Here is a 24,463-nt window from a genome sequence, read left to right on the forward strand (position 1 = left end):
GCGCAAGCAAAGGCCTGGACGCGCAATCTCCTGGCCGGCACCACCCACTCGCGCCACGCGCCGCACACAGCTCCCCACCTGGCCTCGGAGAATTGCCGGTGGCCCACCCATTGATCGTCCAGCGTTCGCCAAGCGCTGCGAGCAATTACTCTGCCCTCATTCCCCAAACTCTCTGCATCACACCTGCCACCAGGTTGTCCCTGGCCCGGTGCTCAAGACGATGCAACGCTCCAGAACACCACCATCTCGCGCGCCCTGAACGACGCCTTCAGCCGGACCATGTAAGGGTCTGCCACCAACCGCCCACCGTCGGACCGCTACTCAAATGTAATACTTGCGCACTTTGCGCCCTTTGCAAGTCGCGGCAAAACGCAGCACATGGACAGAAGGGTGCCAAAAGTCGGTCCACTATGACCTTGCGAACAACGAGCATTGGTCGTGAGTTACGAGCTCGTGGGCTGAATAGGCTGTGCATGACACCGCCATGTGCAATCCTACTGTGGAGATGCGCCCAAAACACCAAAGGTTGAAGCCACCCCTTCATCTCCGCGTAATCAAGTACATGAATCTCTCGCAACGGTAAACACACTGCATAGTTCTGCCCAACGTTCAAGACACACCCCTTAGCGCACCCTGTATTAATGACTACGGAACACAAGCTATCGAACAATTCACCGTAGGGGCATCGCTCGCCATGGAATACATACAGCAAAGTACTAACGCTAATCTCTGCCTTTCCTGAGGCGCCAACGGCGCAGACTTCCAATGGAGCAAAAGCGCCCACAAGATCATCCACTGGACCTTTCCCACGCACCGCTCCGCACTCCCCGAAGCCGACACTATCCGCCTTACAGACGCGGAGCTGTCCATTGCCGTTCCCACAGTCGAGAGCGAAGCCAAAGCTCCCAACGAGTTGCCTCCAAGTAGACCGCATATCTGGTGCCCCATCCACTGAACCTACTATCACGTCGCCTGTAGCGTCAGCTGCCAGACTTGCGTGATAATAATGGAGGGCTATATGGGACTTGACGGGCGTTGGGGAGAACAATCCAGATAGTAGCGATGAGGAGGGTGGTGCGAAGTCTTCACGTGTGCAGCATTCTCAGCTTCGTGTGTGCTGGATGCTTCGGAGCGAGGCGGGGGAAAGAGATACGTATTGTCCGCCTCGACCGACTCCATCCGTAGACCAAGATCGGTCTCATTGACACTGCATAGTCACTTACCCGGGACTATGCATTCAACCCCGAGCAAAACGCCCGATCAAAGGTATGCGGCCCACCCAACCACGCGCAACTCGCGTTGGCCGCGCCGTACAAATCGCCGCCCGACAGCACGGACACTGCACCACGCCTGACGTCGGATACGCCTGGTTCAGGAGCTCATCCAGGCATGCAAGGTGGAAGACGTGGCTGCAAGAGTTCAGCTGCATGGGCTGCGTGCTCTCCTTGTTAGCCTTCTGGGACCGACGGATGCCAACCACTCGATGTCGCAACTGCACGACGAGCGCTTGATGTTCTTGCTTGATCTGCTTGTTGTTTGTTGGTTTCTTTGAGACAGACTCTTCGTGAGCATAGCTGTCGAGACAGATGACGCAAATGCTGTCTTGCGGAGCTTTACATGCGTGTGAGACGGTTTGTGGGACGATGCGCGGGCCAAATGCCTCTAGTGGTATGTCTACCAGCTCGAGGTCCCACGGCGAAACGTAAGCTCGAGCACCGATGGAATGCACGCGGTGAAGAAAGCGCCGGATCAAGCCCAGTCGAGGTAGTTGCAGAGTGTATCCGTCGTCGTCAAGTTGGCCGACAGTCGAGAGCTGGCCACCTGCAATGTCCTCACCAGGCTCTTCAGTCAGCTCCGGGAGTTCGTCAGGCAGACCGTAATGCAGGATTACTGGAGGCATGTGCAGGGGCCGATTGCCCAGTGGGTTTTGCGTGACGCGGTTGGAGGACCATTCATACGGGCCATCGTCGCGGTCGACGATGGCGTCCATCGTGTCCCCGAGAATGTCTTCATTCTTATGCATAGCCTTGATCATGTCGTCTACAACAGCATCCTGTCCTGTCGCGGTAGCCCAGTCTTTGAGCGATCCCAGAATCATCCGGAACATCTCACGGTGCATGTTTTCTCGCTCTTTCGTGCCAGCGAGGTAGGCGACGGTAGTGAACAGCGTCTTCTGAGAGCGGACGTGGTCGGCCCGCGCAAGGATCGTTCGAATACTCAACGGGAGCGGGTCTGGCCCCGGCGATGCAAAAGGGCTGTCCAGCTCCACTTTCCACTGGCGGTCAACGGCGCATCGTCCAGCGCGTTCGCATGCGCTCCCAAAGTCATCATCAAGTCCATCCTCGCTCCCCTGATACCAGTACTTGAGAAAGACATCGACGACATTCACGCCCTGCCGCACAAAGGCGTGCAGGATGTGCCGTGCGTCCTCTTGGTATCGATGGGGATGCCGCGCTTTTAGTAGCTGAAAGGCTTGATCCCAGTGAGGGAAGAAAGAACGACTGAACCAATGCATATCCTCCCCGCTGATGTCGCGCGGGACGACTGCAAAGTTGTTGAAGTCGGAGTGATATGCCTGCATCGTCGGAAGAGGTTCTAGGTAGCGCAGGATATCCAGCCCAAACGCATACTCGTTGAGATCGGCGTACGCGGCGCAGATGATGATCCACCGCTGCGACCCAGAACGTCGGCAGCTGCCATACATCCCAAGGTCGTTCTGGTATTGTCGGATGCGCAGCCGCTCCTCCATCGTCGCATTCCAGAGCGCCGGCCAGTCGAACTTGCGCATTGCCTCGCGCAAATCTGGATTCACGCGTTCGTCGAGAGGCCACAGGTTCGTGGTTCGAGCGTAAGCGTGATGGAACATTTGGAGCGGAGTGAGATTGAGGTCTTGGCTCTGGTTAAGCCGGATTTCGAGGAGGGCGTTGTCGCAGAAGGTGCCGAGATGGTCAAGCACAAGGTTCATGGACTCGTAGTCGCGGACATGTGGGCGGAAGAGATGGATTAGGAAGGCCCGCGGTCGGGTGCTCATCCCGTCCGATGAGCCGCTCGAGAGAGACTCATAGTCGTTAGGTGTAGCGTCGATTGGCTCAAGTGGGATATGATCCGGTTGATGACCCTGCATTGAGCCCGTAGAGGAAGTGTGTTGGGCTGCCATTCTACTAGTTGCTGAGTGCTGGACGTGGAAGGTCTCAAAAGGGGTACGTATTCGAAGCCTAAATGTCAAACACAGAGTGGTCCTGTTTGCGCGATGTAAAGCTGCTAGGTTGAGCTGTGCTCTGGTGAGCGGCCGTGCAGGGAAAACATGTCTAGTGCTAATAAGTATAGAAGAATTATCCACAGCTAGCCGTTCGTTGAAGCTTTGACCGAGGCCAGGATCGATGTGTAGCAGCTAGGGTCTTCGGTGAAAGTTGTCCCTGCGACCGGATCACATGTACCCCAGAGTATCATTGGGATTTCAGATGTCGACAGACACTCAACAAGATACGAAAATTCTGGTCACAGTTCAAAGAGTTGGTGTTATGGATGCGGAAGCACGCACCGAAGACGCTTGATAGGAACCAGGAACAAGTGCGACGAGAACGCGTGAGGGCCACGACAATGGAAGAGGCGAATACGTAGCATCTAGCATCGTTCCCGCGAGGTAATCATTTCGCCGCGGAATCCAATCTACATTGTGTAAACAAATCACCGCGCAGGAATAGGACACCAAGCCAGGATATCACAATCTCACACCGGGATAACCGCATCATGGGCGCTGACGTCCTTCCGCCAGCGGTATCCACTCGCTACATGCTCTTTGAGCGGACCACTCTCCCCAGGCCTGCCATAGAAGTTCTCGCGATATGTGCCACCCTGTACCTTGTAGTCGTCCCAGAACAACCCTCTATTCCTCAACTCCGGGATGAGCAACTCGGCAACATCGACAAAAGTTCCAGGCTTGATGGCATACGCAATGTTGAAACCATCAACATCAGCTTCATTAACCCAGCGTTCAAACTCATCGGCAACCTGTGCAGCTGTACCGACGACCGTTGCGCCGAGCCCGCCGACGGTGATATGCTTCGCCACGGTTTTCTTGGTCCATTTGGGAATACCAGGGGAAGCCTTGGACCATGCCTCTACAGCAGATCTGCATTTGTGTTAGTACACGTGGATCGTCTTGGAGAGTTTCACCCACCGGATAGCGTTGGACTCCACGTGTCTCAGCTCTTCATCGTCTTGGTAGACAGCTAAATCGATGCCCGTCCAGCCGCCAAACAGCGCCAAGGCGCCATCAAGATCTCCATACTGCGCATAGTCCTCGAACTTCGCCTTCGCCTCTTCTTCCGTGCGTCCAAGGACGGGACAAATCAAGGCCAGAAACTTGATGTCCTCGCCTTTCCTGCCAAAGCTGCGCGCCAACTCGCGTACTTCAGCCACATTCTTCGCCACCACAGAGGGCGAGTGGCCAGCGACGAAAATCGCCTCAGCATGCTGGGCCGCAAAAGTCTTACCAGCTTTCGACGTCCCCGCCTGCAGCAGCAGCGGCGTTCGCTGGGGCGATGGCTGGCAGATGTGCGGACCTGGAACGGTGTAGTACTTCCCCTTGTGGTTGATTTCTCGGACAAGAGAGGGGTCTGTGTAGATACCGCGCTTGCGGTCGAGAATGACCGCGTCATCGCGCCACGAGGATTCAAAGAGCTTGTACATGACTTTGATGTACTCTTCGGCAATCGCGTATCTGGGCTGACGTCAATAACAGAGCTTCGCTCTAGGGAAAGGCTTCCCACCGTTCATCGTGTTCGGGCTGCTCCGAGTTTACCAGATTCCTAGCGGCAGAGTCTAGATACCCAGTGACGATGTTCCACCCGAGACGACCACCGGTAAGGTGGTCTATGGTGCTGAGTCGTCTGGCTAGATGGTATGGCTGTTCATAGGTCGTTGCGACTGTTACGCCAAAGCCCAAATTCTTCGTTGCTGCCGCCATGGCTGGTACGACAGCCAAAGGCTCATTGACGGGCCATTGCGCCCCGCTTTTGATTGCTGGCTCGAGGTTTCTGGGCCCTTTGTACACATCATACCCACCAAGTACATCGGCGATGAAGATGCCGTGGAACTTGGCATCTTCAAGGAGCTTCGCGAGGTTGACCCAGTGTGATACGGAATTGAACTCTGTAGAGGTGTCATCGGGCTGACAGTCACACTCATTAGCAAATGCGCAGCACGATCTTCGTATCAGTTTGGCTGGCCCTTGAAACTGGAAACGGCTTGAAGTGTGTTGCTTACTGTTAGTTGTTAGCAATATTCAAGCACATCCCGAACGGGCCACAGTACCATGTTGCCAGAGACCAGGCGACTGGTGTCCAGAACACATCTCTACAAATGCATTGAGAATCAGCTTCTTCTTCGCACTATCATGACCGTTCGTCGCGGCTGCATTAGATGCCATCGTGCGTGTTTTTCTGAGGAGTTTGTTGAGAGAAATGCACTCCTATGTTTATCACCGAAGTTGGAGGCCTCGAACGCGAGAAAAACGCGAGCCTGTATGACCTCATATGCGCGGGGAACCCCTGTCCCCTACATCGGCGGAATCATTCGAGTAGAATGATCGCACAATATCCAGGCTCCGTGTCGTGATAGCCCAGGTTTCCCTAATCGGGTAAGCGTTGTTGACGTGCTCAGCAGGACCGACCGAAGATGATTGGCAACACCAACTTGAAATAATTCTAAGCTGTCAATTCTGTGATGGGACTTAATGCAGTAGCCGAAAAGATTCGGAAGGCTACACCCTGCGTGGTCGTAAGGATCCTGCGTCGGCAATTGGGCTGAAGACTGGAAGGAACCGGAAGAGTGGCCTATCCGCCTGCCCAATGATTTCCAAGGTTACGTTCACATGGTAAGGCCCTGGTCAATTTAGATCCGAATTCCCCGTGGAGATCCTCGCATGGAGTCCAAAAAGTATGCGTTTGAGATCTTCCAGGGCACGCAGCATGGGTCCCACGAGCTGTCATTTCCCGATGACCGGAGCTCAGCTCGGTTATTCGAGTCTAAACACGTTCCTGTGCTAGATGCGATGGATGGCAAATATCTCGCAAGCACCCAGACCGACTAGTCTGTTATCTTAACCGCACTTTGGTTATGACACGTTATACAGCCTGTCGATGATGTGCTCAGATTAGGGCGTACCTACGTAGTGAAATATTCCCTATGTCAAGGCGAGGCATCCCCCAATCGTCCAGTTGTCAAGATTCAAATCTAATCACGACGGCCGACCAGCCTCTTTTCTTGGAGCCATGGCAAGTGAGCTCCTCAGTCGGGCGGAAGAGGTGGTGGTTCAGCCTCCGTTGTCCCAGGCGGTGGGTTACGTTGTTGTTGTAGTGATCGGGCTAGTCATTGCGTTTGGTATGATCACTGAGAATCATAGCCAGTCCTGACTAACCTTGAATAGCAATGGTATTGGTGACAAGGTTGCTGAAGCATACCGTTGGTGAAGACAACAAGAAGACCGAAATGTTCATGACCGCGAACCGAAGCGTCAACACTGGATTAACGGCCTCAGCTGTGGTATCAGTGAGTATTGATCTCGTTCTCCGTGTCTCAGTCTGACTATTGCCAGTCATGGTTATGGAGCACTGCCATGCTCGGCTCTACTCTTGTTGGTTATGTTAACGGAGTATCCGGCCCATTCTGGTTTGCTGCAGGTTGCAGTCCTATGATCGTCTTCTTCGCTGTACTGGGTATCAGCTGTAAGCGCAAGATCCCAGAAGCACACACCTTGCTGGAGATTGTACGCATTCGATATGGCACAACAGCCCACATCGTGTACATGTTCCTGTGTCTCGTCAACAACTTATTTGCCGTTGCAAACATGCTTCTGGGCGCATCGGCCGCCATCACGGCTATGACGGGTATGCATATCATCGCTGCGACCTTCCTACTGCCGGTCGGCGTAGCCCTCTATACCTTTGTCGGTGGCATCAAAGCAACATTCCTAACTGACTACATGCACACCTTTACCATCTTGATTATCCTGTGTTATTTTTCGGTCAAGGCTTTCACGCTAGAGGAAGTTGGATCCCTGGGTAACCTTTTTGAGTTGGTGAAGGCTGCAGGCGCCCGCCATCCGGTTCCCGAGAACGAACAGGGCTCCTACCTTACTATGACCTCGAAAGGCGGCATCTTGTTCGGCATCTTACATATTTGCGCCAACTTCGGACTGGTCATCATGGACACGAGTTTCTTCATTAAGGCGTTCTCAGCAAGTCCACAGGCAGTTGTTCCTGGCTATGTCGTCGGAGGAATCGCATACTTCGCTATTCCATGGGCGATGGGTACTTTGGCCAGCTCCGTAGTGCTTGGGCTGGAACATAACCCCATTTTTCCAACATACCCCCGAGTAGGTTTCTGATCCCTGATCCGAGTTGGAAGAAAACACTAACAATCGTAGCGAATGACATCCACAGAGGTTTCGAACGGTCTTGTGCTTCCGTACTTTGCAATGACTATAGCTGGGAAGGGTGGTGCAGCAGGAATCCTATTGATTACTTTTATGGCTGTTACATCAACCCTGTCTGCGCAGGTCATCGCTGTCTCGTCGATTATCAGTTTCGACATCTATCGCACATATTTCAAACGCAGTGCTAGCGACGAAGACGTAATCCGATGGAGCCACTATGGGGTCATCTTCTTCGCGCTTTTCGCCTCTGCGTTCTCAACGATGTTGCACTACGTTGGCGTTGACCTCGGGTGGACATTGTACATGCTTGGCGTTCTCACCTGCCCTGGTATCTTTCCGACTGCTTTCACCATCCTTTGGCGGCGTCAGTCGAAGGCCGCTGCTATCATTGCACCTCTCCTCGGCATGATCACTGGAATCGCATCCTGGCTTGGGTCCGCATACGCACTTTATGGAGCAGTCACCATCGCGACGACAGGACAAACAGTACCATGCGTCTGGGGAACCGTTGCCTCGGCGTTTTCACCTCTGGTGTATTCTCCCATCATCACCCTGTTCAAACCTGAGAATTTTGATTGGGCCGACTTCCGAAAGGAACGCCTTGCCTTTGAGGTATCTGATACATCGTCCATTATCTCGCATCGGAACTCCAGCGTTGTACGAGTAAACTCTGAGCTCGAGACGCAGTCGCCAGACGAACAAGTGCTGCTGAGAAGATGGGGCCGTATTGCTGCGGTATGGGCGCTTGCTACGTTTTTGGGTCATTGGGTTCTCTGGCCACTGCCCATGTACGCCTCCAAGTACATCTTCGGCAAAGGTTTCTTTGCTGCATGGCTGGTCATCGCGATCATTTGGTTGTGGGGAACGCTATTCATTGTTGGCTTTTATCCACTCATTGACGGAAGGCAGCAGATTTGGGCTGTGTGGCAAGCTATTAGAGATGGCCGCAAAAAGAGGGGAGAAGCAGGCGCAGCATCAACCCGGAGCGCAAGCGGCGAGCAGACGCCTGAGAGTGTAGAGGAAAAGCAAGGAAAGACAGGCTGAAGGCGAAGGGAAATACGCGCTAAGACCACGCTACGGTCAGCTTCTGGATTAGAAAGACGCGTCTTCACGTGTCGCACCTTATCAATGTGCGCATGTGGTCGTTCTGCCCCGTTCTTGTCATAGCAATTAAACATATTTAACTACTCAAAATAATCTAGTACTGCTCGCATAAGTCCCGCAAGCTAAATGATATCAACGGTGGAAGGAACGAATGCGACGACCCCAAGCAAATGTTCAGTGCGCAGAAAGGTCTCACAAGCCGTACACACGAACCCCAGATATAGCTTCGCTCTAATCCTCCCATAGAGGCCCTCGCACGCCAGATACGGCACTAACCGCACAAACGCATTGTTTTAAGTAGCTTAGAATTGTCCCTATGGCTGACAGCATAGTCCGACGCTCAGGCTCGTGCTGCAAGTGCGCGGATGCGCAGGCACAGAGTAGTCATGTTGATAGTGCTCCGACATAGTGCAGGTACTAGCCTGTCATGTAGGCTTGGTCGTTCGCAGTTTGTAAGACAAGGAAGATTCGGAAGCCAAACCGTACATCTGTCCTCGAGACAGCTTCGGGTATCCATTCAATCGCCAGACTACCGTTAATTCATGTATATATCGCTGGCTTGCACCACTACCCATCTACGCCTTCCCGCTACTCTGACAGATATCCATCCACCTCTCTGTCTCCGCCTGCAACACCTTCATGCCCTCATCAATCAGCTTCACCAACGGCATCTCCGCTGCATTCTTCCTCAGAAACTCGTTCCAGACCTCTAACAGCAGCTTATTCACATTGAGTTTAATTGCGCCGTTCTCAATGCACTGACGCATGAGCTCCGGCGGGAAGTCATTCGTCCCGTGCAGCGCTATGAGCACGCGGCTGTTGATCTGTTTGTTGATTGCCGTCAGGCGGTCGAAGTGCAGCTGGCCAGGCGCAGGACCAGACGGCCCATAGTCGCCGTGGAGATTGCCTATAGAGGGCGCGAGGATGTCTATGCCTGCGGCGATGAAGTTGTCGACGTCCTCGGGGGAGGTGAAAAGTGCTGCGCTCGGCAATCAGCAGTGCCATCATGACCATACTAACAGAACTCCTGCATACCTTCTAGACCCTCTGTATCCGCGATGCCGTCCTCACCACCTTCTATCCGCCCGCTCTCAGCCTCGACCGCGATACCCATCGCGTGGCATTCTTTCGCGAGGATCTTGGTTTTCTCCAGGTTCTCTTGCTCGTCGTAGTGCGACATGTCCACCATGACAGAATCTACCGGTAGCGTGGCTATGATCTCGCGGATGTGGTCCACATCCTGCGCGTGGTCGATGTGTAGGGACAGCGGGACGGTAGCTGATCTAACTGCGGCTGCGGCGGCGTGTGCGAGAGTGGGGAGTTGCTTGAGGGTGGAGGGAAAGAGTTGGATGATTATGGGTGAGCGTTTCGCCTCAGCAGCGCGGACTAGTGCTGTGAGCTGTTCGATGTTGTATCTGTGAATTGTTAGTATACGGTTGTTTCCCCTTCGAAGTTGCAGTATTGCATACGCAATTGCTGCTAGGACACCGTATTTCCCTGCCGCCGCGGCGTTCAGGATCTCCACTGTCCGGTTCTGGCTTGCATGGGCCATTTTGCAACTTCTGGTGAGGATTGTAAAATGTTCGAATGCTAGTATGTCTTGTGATTGTGCAGCGGGAAACGACGTTATGGAAGACGCGAATGTATTAAGTGTCGAAAAGCTATCGGAACGACACTGCCATTGCAATTGTACAATGCTGAGGCGGCTCTCTTTCCGACAAAGCGGTTGATTCACTGGTACATACGAGACGAGCACATGCCCAGAGCCGTGTTCGCCTCGATGCACGCGCTATGGACCCAAAATTGTGCATTGCGGGGGATCTGGGAACCGGGAAGTGTGTACCGTCTCGAGGCACTGCCAACAAGCGAAGGCCTACGTCACTCCCTAGTCTAGCTTTAAATGCGCCATTTCCCCGCAAATTTGATCCATCCGGATGGTATGACTGACTCGAGCTTCATCTCGGTCGCATCAGCATGAATCGCATCTGCGTTTCCTTTGGGACCGGTTTGGCTCGCAACGTGGGCGTAACCAAACTTTGGGTCGCCGCTACTCCCCAAGATAAGGAGTTGGATGCCGGATTATCTGCCATAGCCTGTCAACAAGCTTAGGCCGTCACCGCTAACTCGGCAAGTGCGAGCTTATTTGCACTGCATATCCACAGTAACGGAATGAAACGGTTGGAGACACCATATTGATGAATGAGACACGAAGTTCCGTTTGATCCGCTAACGAGCTACGAAACATTCAAGTGACTAGACGGATGCGCTGGTCAATATCCGAAAGGCGTGGACAGACTCGACGCTTTTGTGTTGCAGATTTTGTTAAGTGTCCATAAAGCTTAGATAGGCTCTAGGCGGTGGCGCTCGAAAACATGTCCCAGCTACATTACATTTCTTCCATCTCGTTTCAATCTATTCAAGGTTCCGCTCTCCAATACCTCTTGAGATCGTCGAGCAGTGTCTTTGGCGGGAACTTTGTGATCTCCAGAGTCTTCTCCAGAAGCTGTAGGACAGCGTTTTGTTTGACCGGCGTTTGAACGCAAAGTCCTGCTGCGACCGGGTCAGCCTGTTAGATCATACAACAATATGGAAAAGAAGCATGGCGAGCATTGACTTGAGGATGACTTGAAGGGTAGATCTCGAGGCCGTATCGAAAGTTTACTCACCTGCGTATAGAGCCTGGTAATTGACGAACGCGCTTGGCAAATCGTTGCCCTGATGCATCAGTGCAATCCCGCATATCGTTTCGACGCTTTCGTCGAGCAATCGTTGCCGCCGACTAAACTCGCTCATCCCACCGAGCGACGGTTGGTTAATGAGGACGACAATACGGGCGAAATGAAACATCTGGATGGCTGCCGCGTACGAAGGCGGGTGGATCCATATGGGGGTGAATCTAGGATGGGGACATAAGGTCAGTATGAGTCAAGACCGGGTAGACAGATAGCCCGTGCGGGTCTCTCGGCTACAAAAGACACAGCACTCGAAAATCTGGGTTTGCTTACAGTCCTGGTTGAGGAGTCGAATGTGCGTATATAGGCTGGAAAGATGGTGGCAGAATCCTATGCCAATCATCGAGGGCCTGCAGCAGTTTATCGCCCTGGTCGATCCTGATATTCATATCGTAATGCTTCTCGTTGGCGGCGTAGTCGACGCATCGCGCACAGATGTAGACGATACGTGTGGTTAGTTCGTCAGGTGTGAGGTCCACGAGTCTTCTAGTTGGCCTCCAGATGGTGAGAACGCGTCGAGATTCCCGGAATGCGACCCATATATCTTGCCGCAACCACATCCACCAGGCAGCCCTGCGGAGCCCGTCTTTCGTCTCTCCGTTGTTGTCTTGTGATCTTTGGATCCAGAAGATACCTCGCAAGTGCCGCTCCCATCCACCGTCGCTATATCTCCCAGATGCATCGAACATCTCATATGTGGAGATCAAGATGGCAGTCGATATGATTTCTGTCGATTTCGTGTATGATGGGTATAATAGATTCTGGGATAGATACTGCAAAGTCTCGTAATAGTATTGCGTGGCGACTTCGAGGAATGGATTGTGGTTGTTAAGGCTATTTGTATCTTGGAGACTGGAATGTGATACTGGCGTCTGGACGTTTAAAGCATTTTGTGCCGTTTGGTGATCTGAAAGTAGTGCCATATGGCGAGCCGCGACCGCGAGTAGTGACTTCAACAAGCCGACATTATGAACTGCAAGCTTCGGGACCAGGTTTGCGAAATACCTTCGCGGATCGAAGAGATCCAGAATTGGTGCGAGGACATTTATATAGTGATGGAAGAAGCCGAGTTCGTCATCGCTTAATGCAATGATGTTTGGAGACTTCCATGCTTCGAAGGCGGCGTCAGTAGGACGACTCTGTCCAGTTGCCTGGAGTTGAGGATCAATTTCGTCTTCGGTCTCGGGGACTGGACTTTGCCTCCTCGAAAGGGAGATCTCGGCGAAGCCTAGGTTGTGTTTCTGGATGTTGTTGATGGCATCCTCGGCTAGAAGGTCGTACCATTCGAACGGTGCTGAATTTGGTGACGGGAGAGAAGTCGACAATGCCAGCGGCGACAAATCAAACCGTAATTCAGGGGATTCCCCAAGCGCCGACATGTCGGCATCGCCGATTGACTTGCGGGTGGCAGGAGAATCCACAACTATTGAGCCCCTGGGTTGGGCTGGAGATGTGGTAGCCTCTTGGCCACTTGACCCAGTAGTGGCTGCCCCATCGTCTGTAGCCTGTGGATAAGTGCACTCTCTGTCGCTCTTGAGGCACTGTCCGCAACGAGGCTTACACTCATCACACTTTACTCGCCTTTTGCGGCATGTTAAGCTGATCGAGGTCAGTTATACCACTTATTGTTCCTCGTACGTGCGATTAAGCTGGATCGGGTTCCAAAGGACGAGGTAATGCAGCGCAATATTTCAACACGATGGTGATGGACGATAAGAGAGTCTGCAGAATGCTCATCGGGCGATGCGATGCTCCGTGGGAAATCAGGAATCTGAACCGCTCATCCTGATAAAATACAGAGTATCAAGACAGTAAATATTGCAATATAAACGCAAAGCACTTGCAGTGAATGACATAGGAGCAGCTTGAAGGGATCTGCAGGGATTCGCGAAGATGAGCTTGGTGAGCTTACCAACCTGTGGTGGTCCGCAGTCCACGCGCACGTGAGGGACGAGGCTTCCGAGGCTTCTGGGCGGGCATTGCAGCGTCTCACATATTCGGATGCCTTCGCGTCGAGGATGCGGGATGCGCTCGGTTCGAGGTGAGAAGGATAGAGCAACATTGCGCACTGCATGCGGTCTTGGTCTGCCCAGCTGCGAGCAGGGGTCGCCTGATTCGGATCCGGCCCGACTAGCTCCTCTCCACACGACTGAACTCCACTTGCGGCGAAAACTCTGCCTGGGGTTGATTCCTGCAGCCGTTCGATAGCGCGCAGGTCCGCTGGAGTCCGCAGCTGACGGTTTGCAATGGGACTCGGTGTTTTGGTGGTGGTGTTGATGGACAACGCGAGTTCCACGTGAGTTGTACCTTCCCAGGCCATGGTTCCTTCTCTCACATGTCCTCCATGTGAAGGTGCTCAACACCAATCGCGCCCTACATCAATGCCCAAGAACCACGATTACAAAGGTCACAGCTGGTATTCGTCTCGCTGGCTTGTACCAGACCGCGGCATAACCTAGTGTGCTTGGATTCGTTGAGGACGAAATCCTGAGCCTTCGCTGCGATTAGAGTGCGGCTCGGCTTTGTTCTCCGCCCTTTCCTTAACTAACACCTGTCAATCTGCATCGTTATAACCACAGCTATGTGAACCGTCGGCCAAGAGCAAGCTTTTGATGCCTGGGTGTTGGCTGTCGCGAGTTTCCAGTCAGATCACAAACACAAGCATCGAGAAACAAACGGAAGTCTGAAATGGATCTGGTATTCGTTCTATCACAGTGATCCTAGTAAAATGCCCTGATACTCCACCCATGCAGCGGGACGCGGAAACTTCATGTAAATAAACGCTCTACCAAGCACCGACAATACCGGCAACGGGAATATCTATGCCGGTCGTGTAGGTTGCGCCCTCAGACAGAAGGTATACGTAGGCTCCACCGAGTTCCCTAGGATCGGCCAATCTGGGCATGCCACCGTAGTACTGCATCTTCAAATTGAAGTCGGGAGCCTCCCGGATTTTTGAGGTCATTTGTGTCATCACAAATCCGGGCGAGATGGAGTTGACACGGATTCCATGTTTCGCCCATTCCATAGCGAGCGTGTGAGCCATGTTCCTTACAGCGGCCTTGGTACCACCATACGGTGCAGACGGACCTGCGCGGTTCGGTCGGTACGAGGTCATGGAAGCGGTGAAGACAATTGATCCCTTGATGCCGAGCTCGATGAACTTGTTCGCAGCCGCCTTTGCGCAGAAATATGCGCCGAAAACATTGAGGTTGAACAGCTGCTCGAGCTGCGGGCGGTCAAAATTTAGCGCGGGCTGGTGCTTGGTCATGCCGGCGTTCGCAACCATGCCATCAATCCGGCCCGATTGTGCGACGACCTGATCCACGGCTTTGTTGACGCTCTCTTCCGACGTTACGTCGCAGTGGACGTAGTGTACCCGCTTCGGGTGTGTCTGCTGGAGCGCCTGAAACTCCTCGCCAGGTTCGAACAGGTCGAACGAGTAGACCTCCTTCGCGTCGTTGGCAAGGCATACGGTTGCGAGTCCCAGACCAATACCACGGTTCGCGCCAGTAATGACAATGACTTTGTTCTTCAGGGTGACTTTCCAGTCGTGGTCGGGGCCTGGCTCGGTTGAGAGGTACACTGGTGCAGGTACAGATTGGGCGATTTGGTTCGGTACGCTCTCCGAAGCCGAAGTAGGAGGAGCAGTCGTCGTAGCTTCGATTGCGGAGGGAGACATTGCGGCGACGATCTGTCGGACGGTGTTTGGTGAAAGGGAATGGTATTGGGTAAGACAATGGGAGACTTAGGAATGAACGAGATAGGAGGCCCTTTAATACATACAACGCAAGCTACCGGTACTTGAAGAACAGTAGTGGCAAGGGCTCTGCGGGGAGAAGACCAGTCCCGATAGCTTCTACCGATCAAGTCTGCATCAAGCTTGAAGCACGATACTTGCATCAAAAAAGGTTCGAACCGAGGTCTTGCCACGAGACGACCATTGCTAGGGCTTTCCACGAGGGGTTCAGCCTGTACACGAGAGGATGGCTCTCGCTAATTGGTGTGCCTCGTAACGAGGCATGTATTGTCATTGGCGTGGCTCATATCGGGCCCCGGAAAGCTGGTGCCCACATTTTACCCAATCAAGCTGGCAATCGTGCGACGCTAACCCGCAAGTCCAGGACCAGGTCGCAGGATCGGGCGGTGGAGGGCTAGTCGTATGCGGAGACGGTCCAATATGCGGTGCAATCCGGGGCACTCATCCATCTCCGCCAAACTCTGCACTGACGACGATTGATCTGTATAAAGATTGCTCCACACCCCTTTGACGTGAGGAGCAACCGAACGGTCGGGCTCAGGCGTCTCTTTCCCTGTCGCATCACTCTGTCTTTGGTACCACGGGGTTCACCACGAATCCTTACGACGATGACTTCTCCGCCTCGCTACTCAGTCGAGCACCTCGACGTCGATACCAAAGACATGGATTCAAAGCACGAAAGGGTTGAGATCGCTGTGGGTGGTGTCTCATGGACACCCGAAGAGGAGAAGAAGCTCCTTCGTCGGATTGATCTCCAATTGATGCCGATAATGTGGATCATGTATCTCCTTTCTTACATGGACCGTACAAAGTAAGAAAACTACAGTTCCTTGTCATTGCAGACCACTGACCGCTCTACAGTATCGGAAACGCAAAGGTGGCTGGTATGCAGACAGATCTGAACCTCACCTCGAATCAGTACAGTATCTGTTTGGTCGTCTTCTTCGGTAAGTAGCACCAATGCTTTGCATCCAATAGGCACTAACTATTATAGTTACATATGTCGTATTCGAAGTGCCCTCCAATATGTTGATCGTCAGGATCAGACCCTCTATCTACCTCCCATGCATCATGACAATATGGGGCGCCTTGACCTGCTGCATGGCAGCTATCAAAGACTACAAGCACCTGGTAGTCCTCCGCATCTTCGTTGGTGTCTTCGAGGCCGGTTTTGCGCCCGCCATGCTGCTGCTCATGTCTTCCTGGTACAAACGCGAAGAACAGTCTAAGCGCTTCGGTATCTACATTTCTGCCGCTATCCTGTCTGGCGCCTTTGGCGGGCTCCTTGCCGGCGCCATCACTGGCGGTCTTGACGGCGCTGCCGGTTATGAGGGTTGGCGATGGTTGTTTATCGTCGAAGGTGCAGCAACCATCCTCGTCGCCTTGCTCTCTTACTTCATCCTCGTCGACTTCCCTGCGACCACAGCCAGACTTTCTGACCGCGAGAGGGCAATCGCCGTTGCCCGCCTGCAGCAGGGTGGCGTGACCGCCCGCGCAGAAGGCGCTGAGCGTATGAGCAAGGCACAGTCCTTCGTCCTCGCCATTAGAGACTGGCGCACTATCGGCTTCATCTTCGGATACATGGTACGTTTCCTACCTTCCACCTCTATCCCCACCCAACTAACGATCTCAGGTGATCGTCGGCTCCTCCACACTCTCCTATTTCTACCCAACCCTTGTAAACGGCCTTGGCTACACCTCCACCGTCCAAGCACAATACATGACGGTCCCCATCTACGCAGTCGCCTTCATGTGCACAGCAATTACCGCCGTCTTCGCCGATCGCGTGCCCAACCACCGCGGCCTCATCATCGCCTGCTGGCTCTGCTTCTCCCTCATAACCTCCATCCTCGTCTGCGTTATCTACAACTTCACCGCGCGCTACGTGCTTCTTGTACTCATGGCTGCTGGGCTGTGGGCGTCCAACGCCATCTCCCTATCCTACGCCGGTGCCACTTTCGGAGACATGGAACCCGAGGTGCGCGGTGTCGCACTTGCGCTTGTTAATGCGCTTGGCAACCTTGCGCAAATCTACGGCGCGTATCTCTTCCCTGCAGATGATAAACCGAAGTATCTGCTCGGCTTTGGCGTTATATCGGGCATGTTGGGGTTCGGTGTGGTTGTTTATGTTATTATGCATGTCAAGACCCGGAAGGCGCTCGGGATGACGAACTTTTTCAAAGATTAGATGGGCCAGGAAGAAGATAGCACTGATACCGTGTGCTATTGCGAGTGTAATTTAGCGAAGTTTCCTGTACATATTTGGCAGATGCGGTCAGAGGGTGGATCTCTTGATTATGGAACAAAACATTGCACGAAGAGAGAAGTGACGCGCGATCAGTGTATGGCCGACATTATCATAGGCAGTATACAGTGAATTGGACCAAGTGATTTCTCACTAACAGGAATTACGGTTGAAGCATACAGGGATGATGATATAAGGCACATGTGACTTTTGTCGTATGCAGAACTAACGGTATGACAGCGCGAAGCATTTCACGCATCGTGTCCGAAGACTATGTATAGCCCTACAACAATACCACTCAAGCTTCATACTTAATCTACAGGATTAAAGCAATCTATCAAACACAACTCCAAAACTAAAACAGCATAACAATATGCCGACTTGAAGAAGCCAATGCAGCTCCGGACTCTCAATACCACTGAACGCGTCGAGGCAGGCAAGTCGAGCAAGCCCCTCGATTCACGGAAGCAGGTCCAGGAAACATACGAGCGGAAGTAGAGCCAGTGCTCAAGTCGTCGGGAGCAAAGTCAGCGTCCGAGCCAGCGGCAGCAAAGCTAACCGTATGCCCCACCTCCCCTCCCCTCCATCGGAGAAGTCTGACATCTGCAGCACCGGCTCTTCCCCGCCACAGAGATCCAACCCCCACCTTACCAGGCACCCGTCTACCACAGGGAAAGTATCGAGGCCTTGTGCATCGCTACGAGTTCAATCCCGATGGCACGCTGCAGGAGCGGCCAGATACGTCCGCGATGACGCAAGATGTTGTCAGTAATTACAATGCGCAGCTGCAGCAGACAGGGGATGAGAAATCGAGAAGGGCTGCGGCAGGGTCCGGTCAGGTGTGGAGCTCGAGAGATGGGCCGAGGAAGCTAGGGGTGTTGGGGAGTTCACGTAGGGTCCGAAAAATGGTATATTGGCTTAGGCAGATTGGCCTTGTCCTGAGAGCTCAGCCGGCTGGTCAATAGAGAGGGTAAATCGTATTAGTTGGCTAGAGTAGCGCTTATGTTTATGCAATCATAAACCGAGAATGGCCCTAGTACGGATGACCACGCCGCACTAGTAAGGTGAAACCGAGCACTCGCTATAACGATCACATGCCTCTTCCCTTTACTTAGCATTTTTCGAGACGCAGTATTAACAACCTAGTACTCTATAACTTCTCTCTGTACGTAAATATAGCGTAAGTGTATATATTTTCCACGCATGTTACACTGCAAATGATTGTCGATAGCTTACAAGTTGGCTTTACCGCCAGCAACCTATGGCAGGAAGTGACTGTAGCCTTCTTCGTGGTACGTTTTTATAGATTATCGTGGATGCCTATACAAGGTATTAAGATCTTAGTACCTTTCAACCGGAATTATCTACGATATGTACTTTCATCCGATGTCACGCATTGCTGGCCCTGTAAGCTGGTTTTGCTCTCGCCTGCCCTTTGTTTGGGCTCTTCTTCGCGGCACTATAGTCCGCGACATCGAGACCCTGCATCGGAATTATGGACCTGTTCTAAGAATCGCGCCAAATGAGGTCATATTCACGTCAAATGAAGCATGGGGTAATATCCACCTACCTCGTCCAAACCATCAGCCTTTTCTTAAGGATCCCATATGGTGGAGCTCACAACCAGGTCATCCAAATTCCATCATTAACGCGATCGACCCTAAGGTGCATTCGAGGATTAGAAAAGTGCTCGCACCGGGCTTCACGCCTCGCGCCCCCTTTCATACAGATATATGTCAATCTCCTAGTGGAAGGATTAAAAGATCAAGCGCCCTCTGACCTATCATTCGAGATTGATATCTCACCATGGTTCAATTATACCACGTTCGACATATTTAGTGACTTACGATTCGGCGAATCATTTGAGTGCTTGGAGAAATCTATTTATAATCCATGGATTGATCTTCTATTCAATCGTGTTAAGACTACTGGTTTCATCTTTTCCGCACGGTTCTATCCCTGGGTCGAGTTTATTCTCATGAAGTGCGTCCCACGATCTTTGAATTGGGTGCAGAAGGATCATTATCTCCAGATTGTGGACAAGGTAGACCGCAGACTTTACTGGGAATAAGATTGACCAGACCTTATGTCCCATGTTATACCGCGAGGGGACAAAGAGAAGGGCTTGCCACACGGTGAGATCTGTGCTACGTTCATGATACTTACGACCGCTAGGAGTGAAACAACTGCCACAACCTTGTGTGGAGCGGTAAATTCCTAACGGCGCATCCTGAGAAGTTGGCAATACTTACTACAGAAATACGCTTTGCGTTCCATAGTACGGAAAATATTACACTCGCTGCTCTTCATGACCCCCCATATCTCATCGCTGTTATCCAGGAAGCTCTGCGGCTCTGCCCCGCAATACCGTGGGTACTTCCTCGAAGAGTTCCCAATGGCGCAGATTCAGTTTGCGGGATATGGTTGCCGGGGAAGTAGGTTTAGTCCCACCACTCATTACAAAGGCGCAATTCTGATATAACAATACAGACACCGGTATCGATACAAGCATGGAAACTTACTCGTAAGCCTTCCTACTTTGATGACCTACATCTTTCGAACCTGAACGATGGCTTCCGGAAGCGTGCAGCAAGGAAAGCTCTCCGTTTTACTACTATTAACGAAAAGTAATTGAGCTGTTCAGCACATGTCCACGAAATTGCATGGGCCAACATCTAGCGTGGGCTGAGATGCGGCTCACCCTTGCAAAACTGTTGTTCAGTCTTGATCTGGGAGTAGTTGCAGGCAAGCAATTCAGGTGGGAACAACTCAGAATATTCCCCCTGGTAGAAACACGTTCAATCTGTGTACTACTAAAGGCAAGGGCAGTTTCAATTGAAGAATGGGTTTTGTGCAGTTCTGGGAAACTATGTAGGTTCGCGAACGTTTCTTGCACAACGTTTTTCTATCCAGATTAGATTCATCTCGCGATCCGGATCACTTGCGACATCTCTGTTGCAGCAAATTTTCGCCTCACATATTGTTCAATGAAACTTCTGATTAGAAATCCAGACTATGATAATGATAAGAGTATAGTAACAGCAAACGGGTTTACTCGGCCTTTCGTCTTAGTCACAGCAACTTGGAACAGTGTTTTTGTCTAAGAGGGCATGTAAGAGTTCCAACATGACATGCTTCGTGCCAACGCGTTGCGACCCGAAGGAGCGCCCTACAGCACACTTTCTCTAACTCTTTCGCCCTCTCTCTCACACCACACCACACCACACCGCTGGTTTTACGAGGAAAACTGAACCTTTGATCATTTACCCCCTCTCAAGCTGGGTTCAGTTCTTTCCAAGGGTGTCGACGAAGACCTGGTTGTCATTACAGACCCTATCACGGCAGTCGTGAATCCTGATGTAAAACCGGATACTTCTAATGCCTGGCGTTCCCAGGTTTAGGCTGGCATACTAGCTTGCGCCAGTGCATTTTTGAAATGTGCGGCGAACATGACCCAGGTGAACATCAGCCGCAACATGGAGAAGCCCTTGGACTCCACCAAGCCCTTTGCTTGTGATCTAAGATGTTGTCGCACGAGCACACGTACGTGAGGCTTTCTACGACCGAGACAATTTATGCCTAGAGTTGGGTTTGCAGTCTCCCGAAGACAGTTCTTGCCGATTAAGGCAGCAGGACATGTACGTTGCAGGAATGAGCGCTTCAAGGCACGTACCATTGGGAAGACAAGCACAGTGGACTATAATCTTGCAGTGAGAGATAAATGAGGACCGGAGAAGGTCGCCGCGTGGGTTTCAACACGAACAATCTTAAGCAGCATGACGACAAACACTATGGCTATCTTCGCTTGGGGAAAAAGTATGTCGACTCACATACGTACGTATGCCTTCGAGTTAGCTTGTACCTTGAGGAATGTGGCTCCTATGGCCACTCTTGCTATAGCTATCAAAACCGAGTCAATGATACTCTGCAGAATTTTAAGGACGGCGAAAGTCTTATCAGCTGGCGAGATCCTTGGGTAGACCCCCAATTCCCGAAGATAGCCCCGACAATTCCAAAAACCCTGAAAGCGACGGAAATAACGGTAGCCACGGCAATAGTGGATGTCCCTTGTCTGATGAGTTGTTCAAATAGTTCAAATACCACAAATGCAGCATCTGGCCTACAGTGTGACTACTCTTCGACTGACATGAAGAGTAATGGGTGCCTGGAGACTAAAAGATTTTATAAAAGACCCAGAAATGGTCGCCATAGACGCTCAAACTTATCACCGTTTTTGGGGGTCATGTGAAATTTGAGATGTGCCTATGCGCGCGAAACATTGCGTGTCGCGGTTTACCCTGTTAACCTCAACACCATGGCTCGGTCCAGCATCGCTTACCCATGCTCTGTACTACATCGCTTCACGCACACATATATATACCACAGTAGCTAGTATTCAATCAATCTTCAGTGCCTAACAATTTCTTCTGCCCAACGTGCGGTTTATCCTCAACCGCAACATTGCGCCTAGAGCGGCCGCTTCTTAAGCAAGTGAAATAGTTGTAGACTTGAAGGAATTTTTCACAAGATGATGGTAGTACATTAATTCTCTTGTGGAGCTAGGTTTAGGAGGCCTTAACTCCAAAAAATCTCATGACAGTACTGATTGTTACTCTCTGTACATCCTTATATTGCAGGCTAAGTAAGATTTGAATGGGGGTATGCATAAGGTGACGGTGTGCACGGCCTACCAAGATGCGGTAGTAGTAGTAGAACTATCTAAAGGAACATGCCTTGGACACCCTATTCAGAGAGAATAGGTAACTAGCTAAATTCAACAAACACACTGCCAGCGGTGTTGCTTGAAGCAACCGTTGAAGTGCCCTGGGTAACCTTAGCAATCTGGTAGTAGTTATATCCACCCCCACCACCTCCAGAGAGTACAACAATTTTGTTGCCGGGCGCCTCCACACTGCCTACAGCTCCGCTTCCGCCTCCATTAAAGCCTCCTCCGCCTCCACCTGAACCTAGTTTCGAGGTGCCTGAATAGGTAAAAGAAACTCCATCTGCTCCATCATGGCCAACTGCATTATTCCCAGTAATCGCCGTCGTAACGGATAATGGGGTGAAGAGTCCCTTTGTCCCGGGTGTAAGCAGAGTTCCTGGAAATCCCCCGTCGGTTTGAAGTTTCAAAGTATCTTGCGGTGGCGCGGTCAGTGTTTTCGTCTCGCCCTGAATACCAGCGTTGCCGGAATTGGTGTACGTTAACGACCAGCTATTTGGAACCTGGAAAGGGACAACGGCAGTCGAGTCGCCTCCTCCCCCTCCCGCAACAGCAATCTCCTCCCCAAGGGCTGAAGTGCCCAGCAACAGTGCAGACGCACCACCACCGCCTCCTGCTCCATTTGCCGCGAGGCCACCCTTGCCATACGCACTTTGACCAAAGCTCCCACCCTTGTCACCTGCTCCTCCAGCAACGAGAAAGTATTGTTGCGCGGGAGTAACATCCAAATTACCAGTGACAACCCCGCCGTAACCCAACCATTGTTTAACCCCGCCAAGTGGGTCGACAGCCTGAGAGTCAACTGGGCCCCCGCCTCCTCCTCCTCTCACGATGAAGCGCATCTTTTTAGCGCAGCTAGGGACTCTGACCGCAAGTGTCTGCCCTACGGTGGCTGCTGCGGGGATATAGTATGTCTTTTCAGTCTCAGGGATACTGCAGGTCGTGGTCGTCGTCGTCGTCGTCGTCGTGGTCGTCGTCGTAGGCGTGGTCGTCGTCGTCGTCGTCGTCGTGGTCTTGCTCGTAGTCTTGCTCGTAGTCTTGGTCTTGCTGGTGGTCTTGGTCTTGCTTGTGGTCTTGGTCTTGCTCGTGTGAGGAGGGTAGGGGGGATAGGGGGGGTAGGGGTACGGGGGGTAGATCGGGACAGGCACGTATTTGGGGCCTTCGTATACAGGGTGGTATACACCGCCCCCTCCATGTCCGCCTTCGTGTCCGCCTCCGTGTCCGCCGCTGAATCCGCCGTGTCCGCCGCCGCCCCCTCCATGTCCGCCTTCGTGTCCGCCTCCGTGTCCGCCGCTGAATCCGCCGTGTCCACCACCGCCGCCGCCGCCGCCATGCCCGCCGCCACGCCCGGCGTCGACAGCGGCATCCGCACGTTTGTTGAGCGAATCTACTACAACATCGTATCTCAAGTTAGCCGAAGTCTTCCTATCTGTAGGAGGGAACATATCTTTGGTTGGATATCACGTGCTGCAGTTCCAGCTAGAAATGCAAATACGCCAGCGCCTTTCAGCCCGAGCAGAAGGGCCTTCATGTTCGCCGATTCAGAGATTTCTTGTTCAGAAGGCAGAAGAGCATGAGCGATCGAAGGTGAATATCGGACGTGGTGCGAATGAGAGGACTCAGCCGAGGCTCTTAAGTACCACAGGTATTGCATTCGCTGCTATGTGACGTGACATGTCAGTCGACTCTTCGCTGCCCTTACTCTGCACTCATGCATTTCTGGTATGTTCACTTGCATACCAGACCAAATTTCGGAGCCAGCCGTCTTCCTGGAATGCGGGGCCGAAAATTAAATTTCTGAGAAACGGTCTTCGTGCACAGGCGTTCTAGAACACAGGGTTCTGTGCCACCTTCAAGGAATTGCAAAGACTAGATAGGGATGACACCAATGGATGTAGCTAGCGTAACAATCATTTGACAAACCTCACCGATTGTCGGGTGCCTGGTAAGTCATATTCATCGGCCATGAGATATCATTTAACGTCTCAAAGGGGGCATATTTTCCAGCGCAAATATACACGTGCAGCTCGCGAAGAGAGGAACATGCTACTGAACACCAGTCTAGAATAGTCTTTGTCTGGCGACGATTGCAATTGTTGGCATCAACTAAAGTGACAACGGCAGAGTATCGATCCTATTCGTTGAAGCAGTGATCTAAGGCAGTTAGGTGGGGAAACCATCACGAAGTGATTTCAAAAATGGGTTTGTGAGAACCGAAAGGATGGCGGCCCAAGTCGAGTCAGCGTGGGGATACCGTCAACTATGCCATTGCACCGAATCTGGCATGTCATGATTGGTAAACACGAGTGTTATCGTCCCCAATCTGAGCGTATGGCCCAAGCCATACAACGCCATTGCCAACGGTACGCCCCAAGGACCCCAATAGTATCGGAATGCCTTATTAACATAATTATAATCATAAAAGTCTAAAAGAAAGATTTTCTTACGTAATAGTGGATTA

At 52.1% G+C, this 24,463-nt stretch overlaps 10 protein-coding genes across 10 annotated transcripts; 3 read left to right on the forward strand and 7 right to left on the reverse strand.

Moving 5' to 3' along the window:
• Positions 1 to 102: 102 nt before the first annotated feature.
• On the reverse strand, positions 103 to 1,086 carry CC84DRAFT_363880 (uncharacterized protein). Its single transcript, XM_018185929.1, has one exon. It carries the CDS (start codon positions 932 to 934, stop codon positions 269 to 271), a length of 666 nt encoding a protein of 221 aa, XP_018030611.1. The 5' UTR covers positions 935 to 1,086; the 3' UTR covers positions 103 to 268.
• A 151-nt stretch (positions 1,087 to 1,237) lies between these two features.
• On the reverse strand, positions 1,238 to 3,157 carry CC84DRAFT_1222537 (uncharacterized protein; the record flags this gene model as incomplete). Its single annotated transcript, XM_018183383.1, has 1 exon — positions 1,238 to 3,157. One exon carries the CDS (start codon positions 3,155 to 3,157, stop codon positions 1,238 to 1,240), a length of 1,920 nt encoding a protein of 639 aa, XP_018030612.1.
• A 572-nt stretch (positions 3,158 to 3,729) lies between these two features.
• On the reverse strand, positions 3,730 to 5,431 carry CC84DRAFT_1190941 (putative xenobiotic compound monooxygenase, DszA family; the record flags this gene model as incomplete). Its single annotated transcript, XM_018181154.1, has 4 exons — positions 3,730 to 4,132; positions 4,181 to 4,723; positions 4,773 to 5,173; positions 5,312 to 5,431. The coding sequence occupies 4 exons, from the start codon at positions 5,429 to 5,431 to the stop codon at positions 3,730 to 3,732; spliced, it is 1,467 nt and encodes a 488-aa protein (XP_018030613.1).
• Positions 5,432 to 6,275: 844 nt separating this feature from the next.
• On the forward strand, positions 6,276 to 8,482 carry CC84DRAFT_1209874 (uncharacterized protein; the record flags this gene model as incomplete). The annotated part of the gene is made up of 4 exons (XM_018182247.1): positions 6,276 to 6,384; positions 6,431 to 6,552; positions 6,599 to 7,378; positions 7,430 to 8,482. The coding sequence occupies 4 exons, from the start codon at positions 6,276 to 6,278 to the stop codon at positions 8,480 to 8,482; spliced, it is 2,064 nt and encodes a 687-aa protein (XP_018030614.1).
• Positions 8,483 to 9,026: 544 nt separating this feature from the next.
• CC84DRAFT_1156364 (aldolase) lies at positions 9,027 to 10,094 on the reverse strand (the record flags this gene model as incomplete). The annotated part of the gene is made up of 3 exons (XM_018176973.1): positions 9,027 to 9,521; positions 9,578 to 9,957; positions 10,012 to 10,094. 3 exons carry the CDS (start codon positions 10,092 to 10,094, stop codon positions 9,118 to 9,120), a joined length of 867 nt encoding a protein of 288 aa, XP_018030615.1. The 3' UTR covers positions 9,027 to 9,117.
• Positions 10,095 to 10,791: 697 nt separating this feature from the next.
• On the reverse strand, positions 10,792 to 13,313 carry CC84DRAFT_1169067 (uncharacterized protein). Its single transcript, XM_018179565.1, has 4 exons — positions 13,187 to 13,313; positions 11,548 to 12,873; positions 11,209 to 11,438; positions 10,792 to 11,092 (listed from the first exon to the last, which is right to left on the reverse strand). Exons 1-4 carry the CDS (start codon positions 13,252 to 13,254, stop codon positions 10,959 to 10,961), a joined length of 1,758 nt encoding a protein of 585 aa, XP_018030616.1. The 5' UTR covers positions 13,255 to 13,313; the 3' UTR covers positions 10,792 to 10,958.
• Positions 13,314 to 13,951: 638 nt separating this feature from the next.
• Positions 13,952 to 15,125, reverse strand: CC84DRAFT_1169068 (NAD(P)-binding protein). The gene has a single exon (XM_018179566.1). The coding sequence runs from the start codon at positions 14,954 to 14,956 to the stop codon at positions 14,060 to 14,062; it is 897 nt and encodes a 298-aa protein (XP_018030617.1). The 5' UTR covers positions 14,957 to 15,125; the 3' UTR covers positions 13,952 to 14,059.
• Positions 15,126 to 15,684: 559 nt separating this feature from the next.
• Positions 15,685 to 17,401, forward strand: CC84DRAFT_1130255 (MFS general substrate transporter). Its single transcript, XM_018175853.1, has 4 exons — positions 15,685 to 15,845; positions 15,896 to 15,981; positions 16,029 to 16,618; positions 16,668 to 17,401. The coding sequence occupies exons 1-4, from the start codon at positions 15,697 to 15,699 to the stop codon at positions 17,220 to 17,222; spliced, it is 1,380 nt and encodes a 459-aa protein (XP_018030618.1). The 5' UTR covers positions 15,685 to 15,696; the 3' UTR covers positions 17,223 to 17,401.
• Positions 17,402 to 18,496: 1,095 nt separating this feature from the next.
• On the forward strand, positions 18,497 to 20,383 carry CC84DRAFT_1190948 (cytochrome P450; the record flags this gene model as incomplete). Its single annotated transcript, XM_018181155.1, has 8 exons — positions 18,497 to 18,571; positions 18,624 to 18,965; positions 19,009 to 19,323; positions 19,402 to 19,488; positions 19,518 to 19,714; positions 19,745 to 19,803; positions 19,908 to 20,150; positions 20,292 to 20,383. 8 exons carry the CDS (start codon positions 18,497 to 18,499, stop codon positions 20,381 to 20,383), a joined length of 1,410 nt encoding a protein of 469 aa, XP_018030619.1.
• Positions 20,384 to 21,966: 1,583 nt separating this feature from the next.
• Positions 21,967 to 23,447, reverse strand: CC84DRAFT_1231798 (uncharacterized protein; the record flags this gene model as incomplete). The annotated part of the gene is made up of 2 exons (XM_018183740.1): positions 21,967 to 22,022; positions 22,067 to 23,447. The coding sequence occupies 2 exons, from the start codon at positions 23,445 to 23,447 to the stop codon at positions 21,967 to 21,969; spliced, it is 1,437 nt and encodes a 478-aa protein (XP_018030620.1).
• Between the last annotated feature and the right edge of the window lie 1,016 nt (positions 23,448 to 24,463).

This window comes from Paraphaeosphaeria sporulosa (assembly GCF_001642045.1).
Source record: "Paraphaeosphaeria sporulosa strain AP3s5-JAC2a unplaced genomic scaffold CC84scaffold_13, whole genome shotgun sequence".
In the NCBI taxonomy this organism is placed as follows: domain Eukaryota; kingdom Fungi; phylum Ascomycota; class Dothideomycetes; order Pleosporales; family Didymosphaeriaceae; genus Paraphaeosphaeria; species Paraphaeosphaeria sporulosa.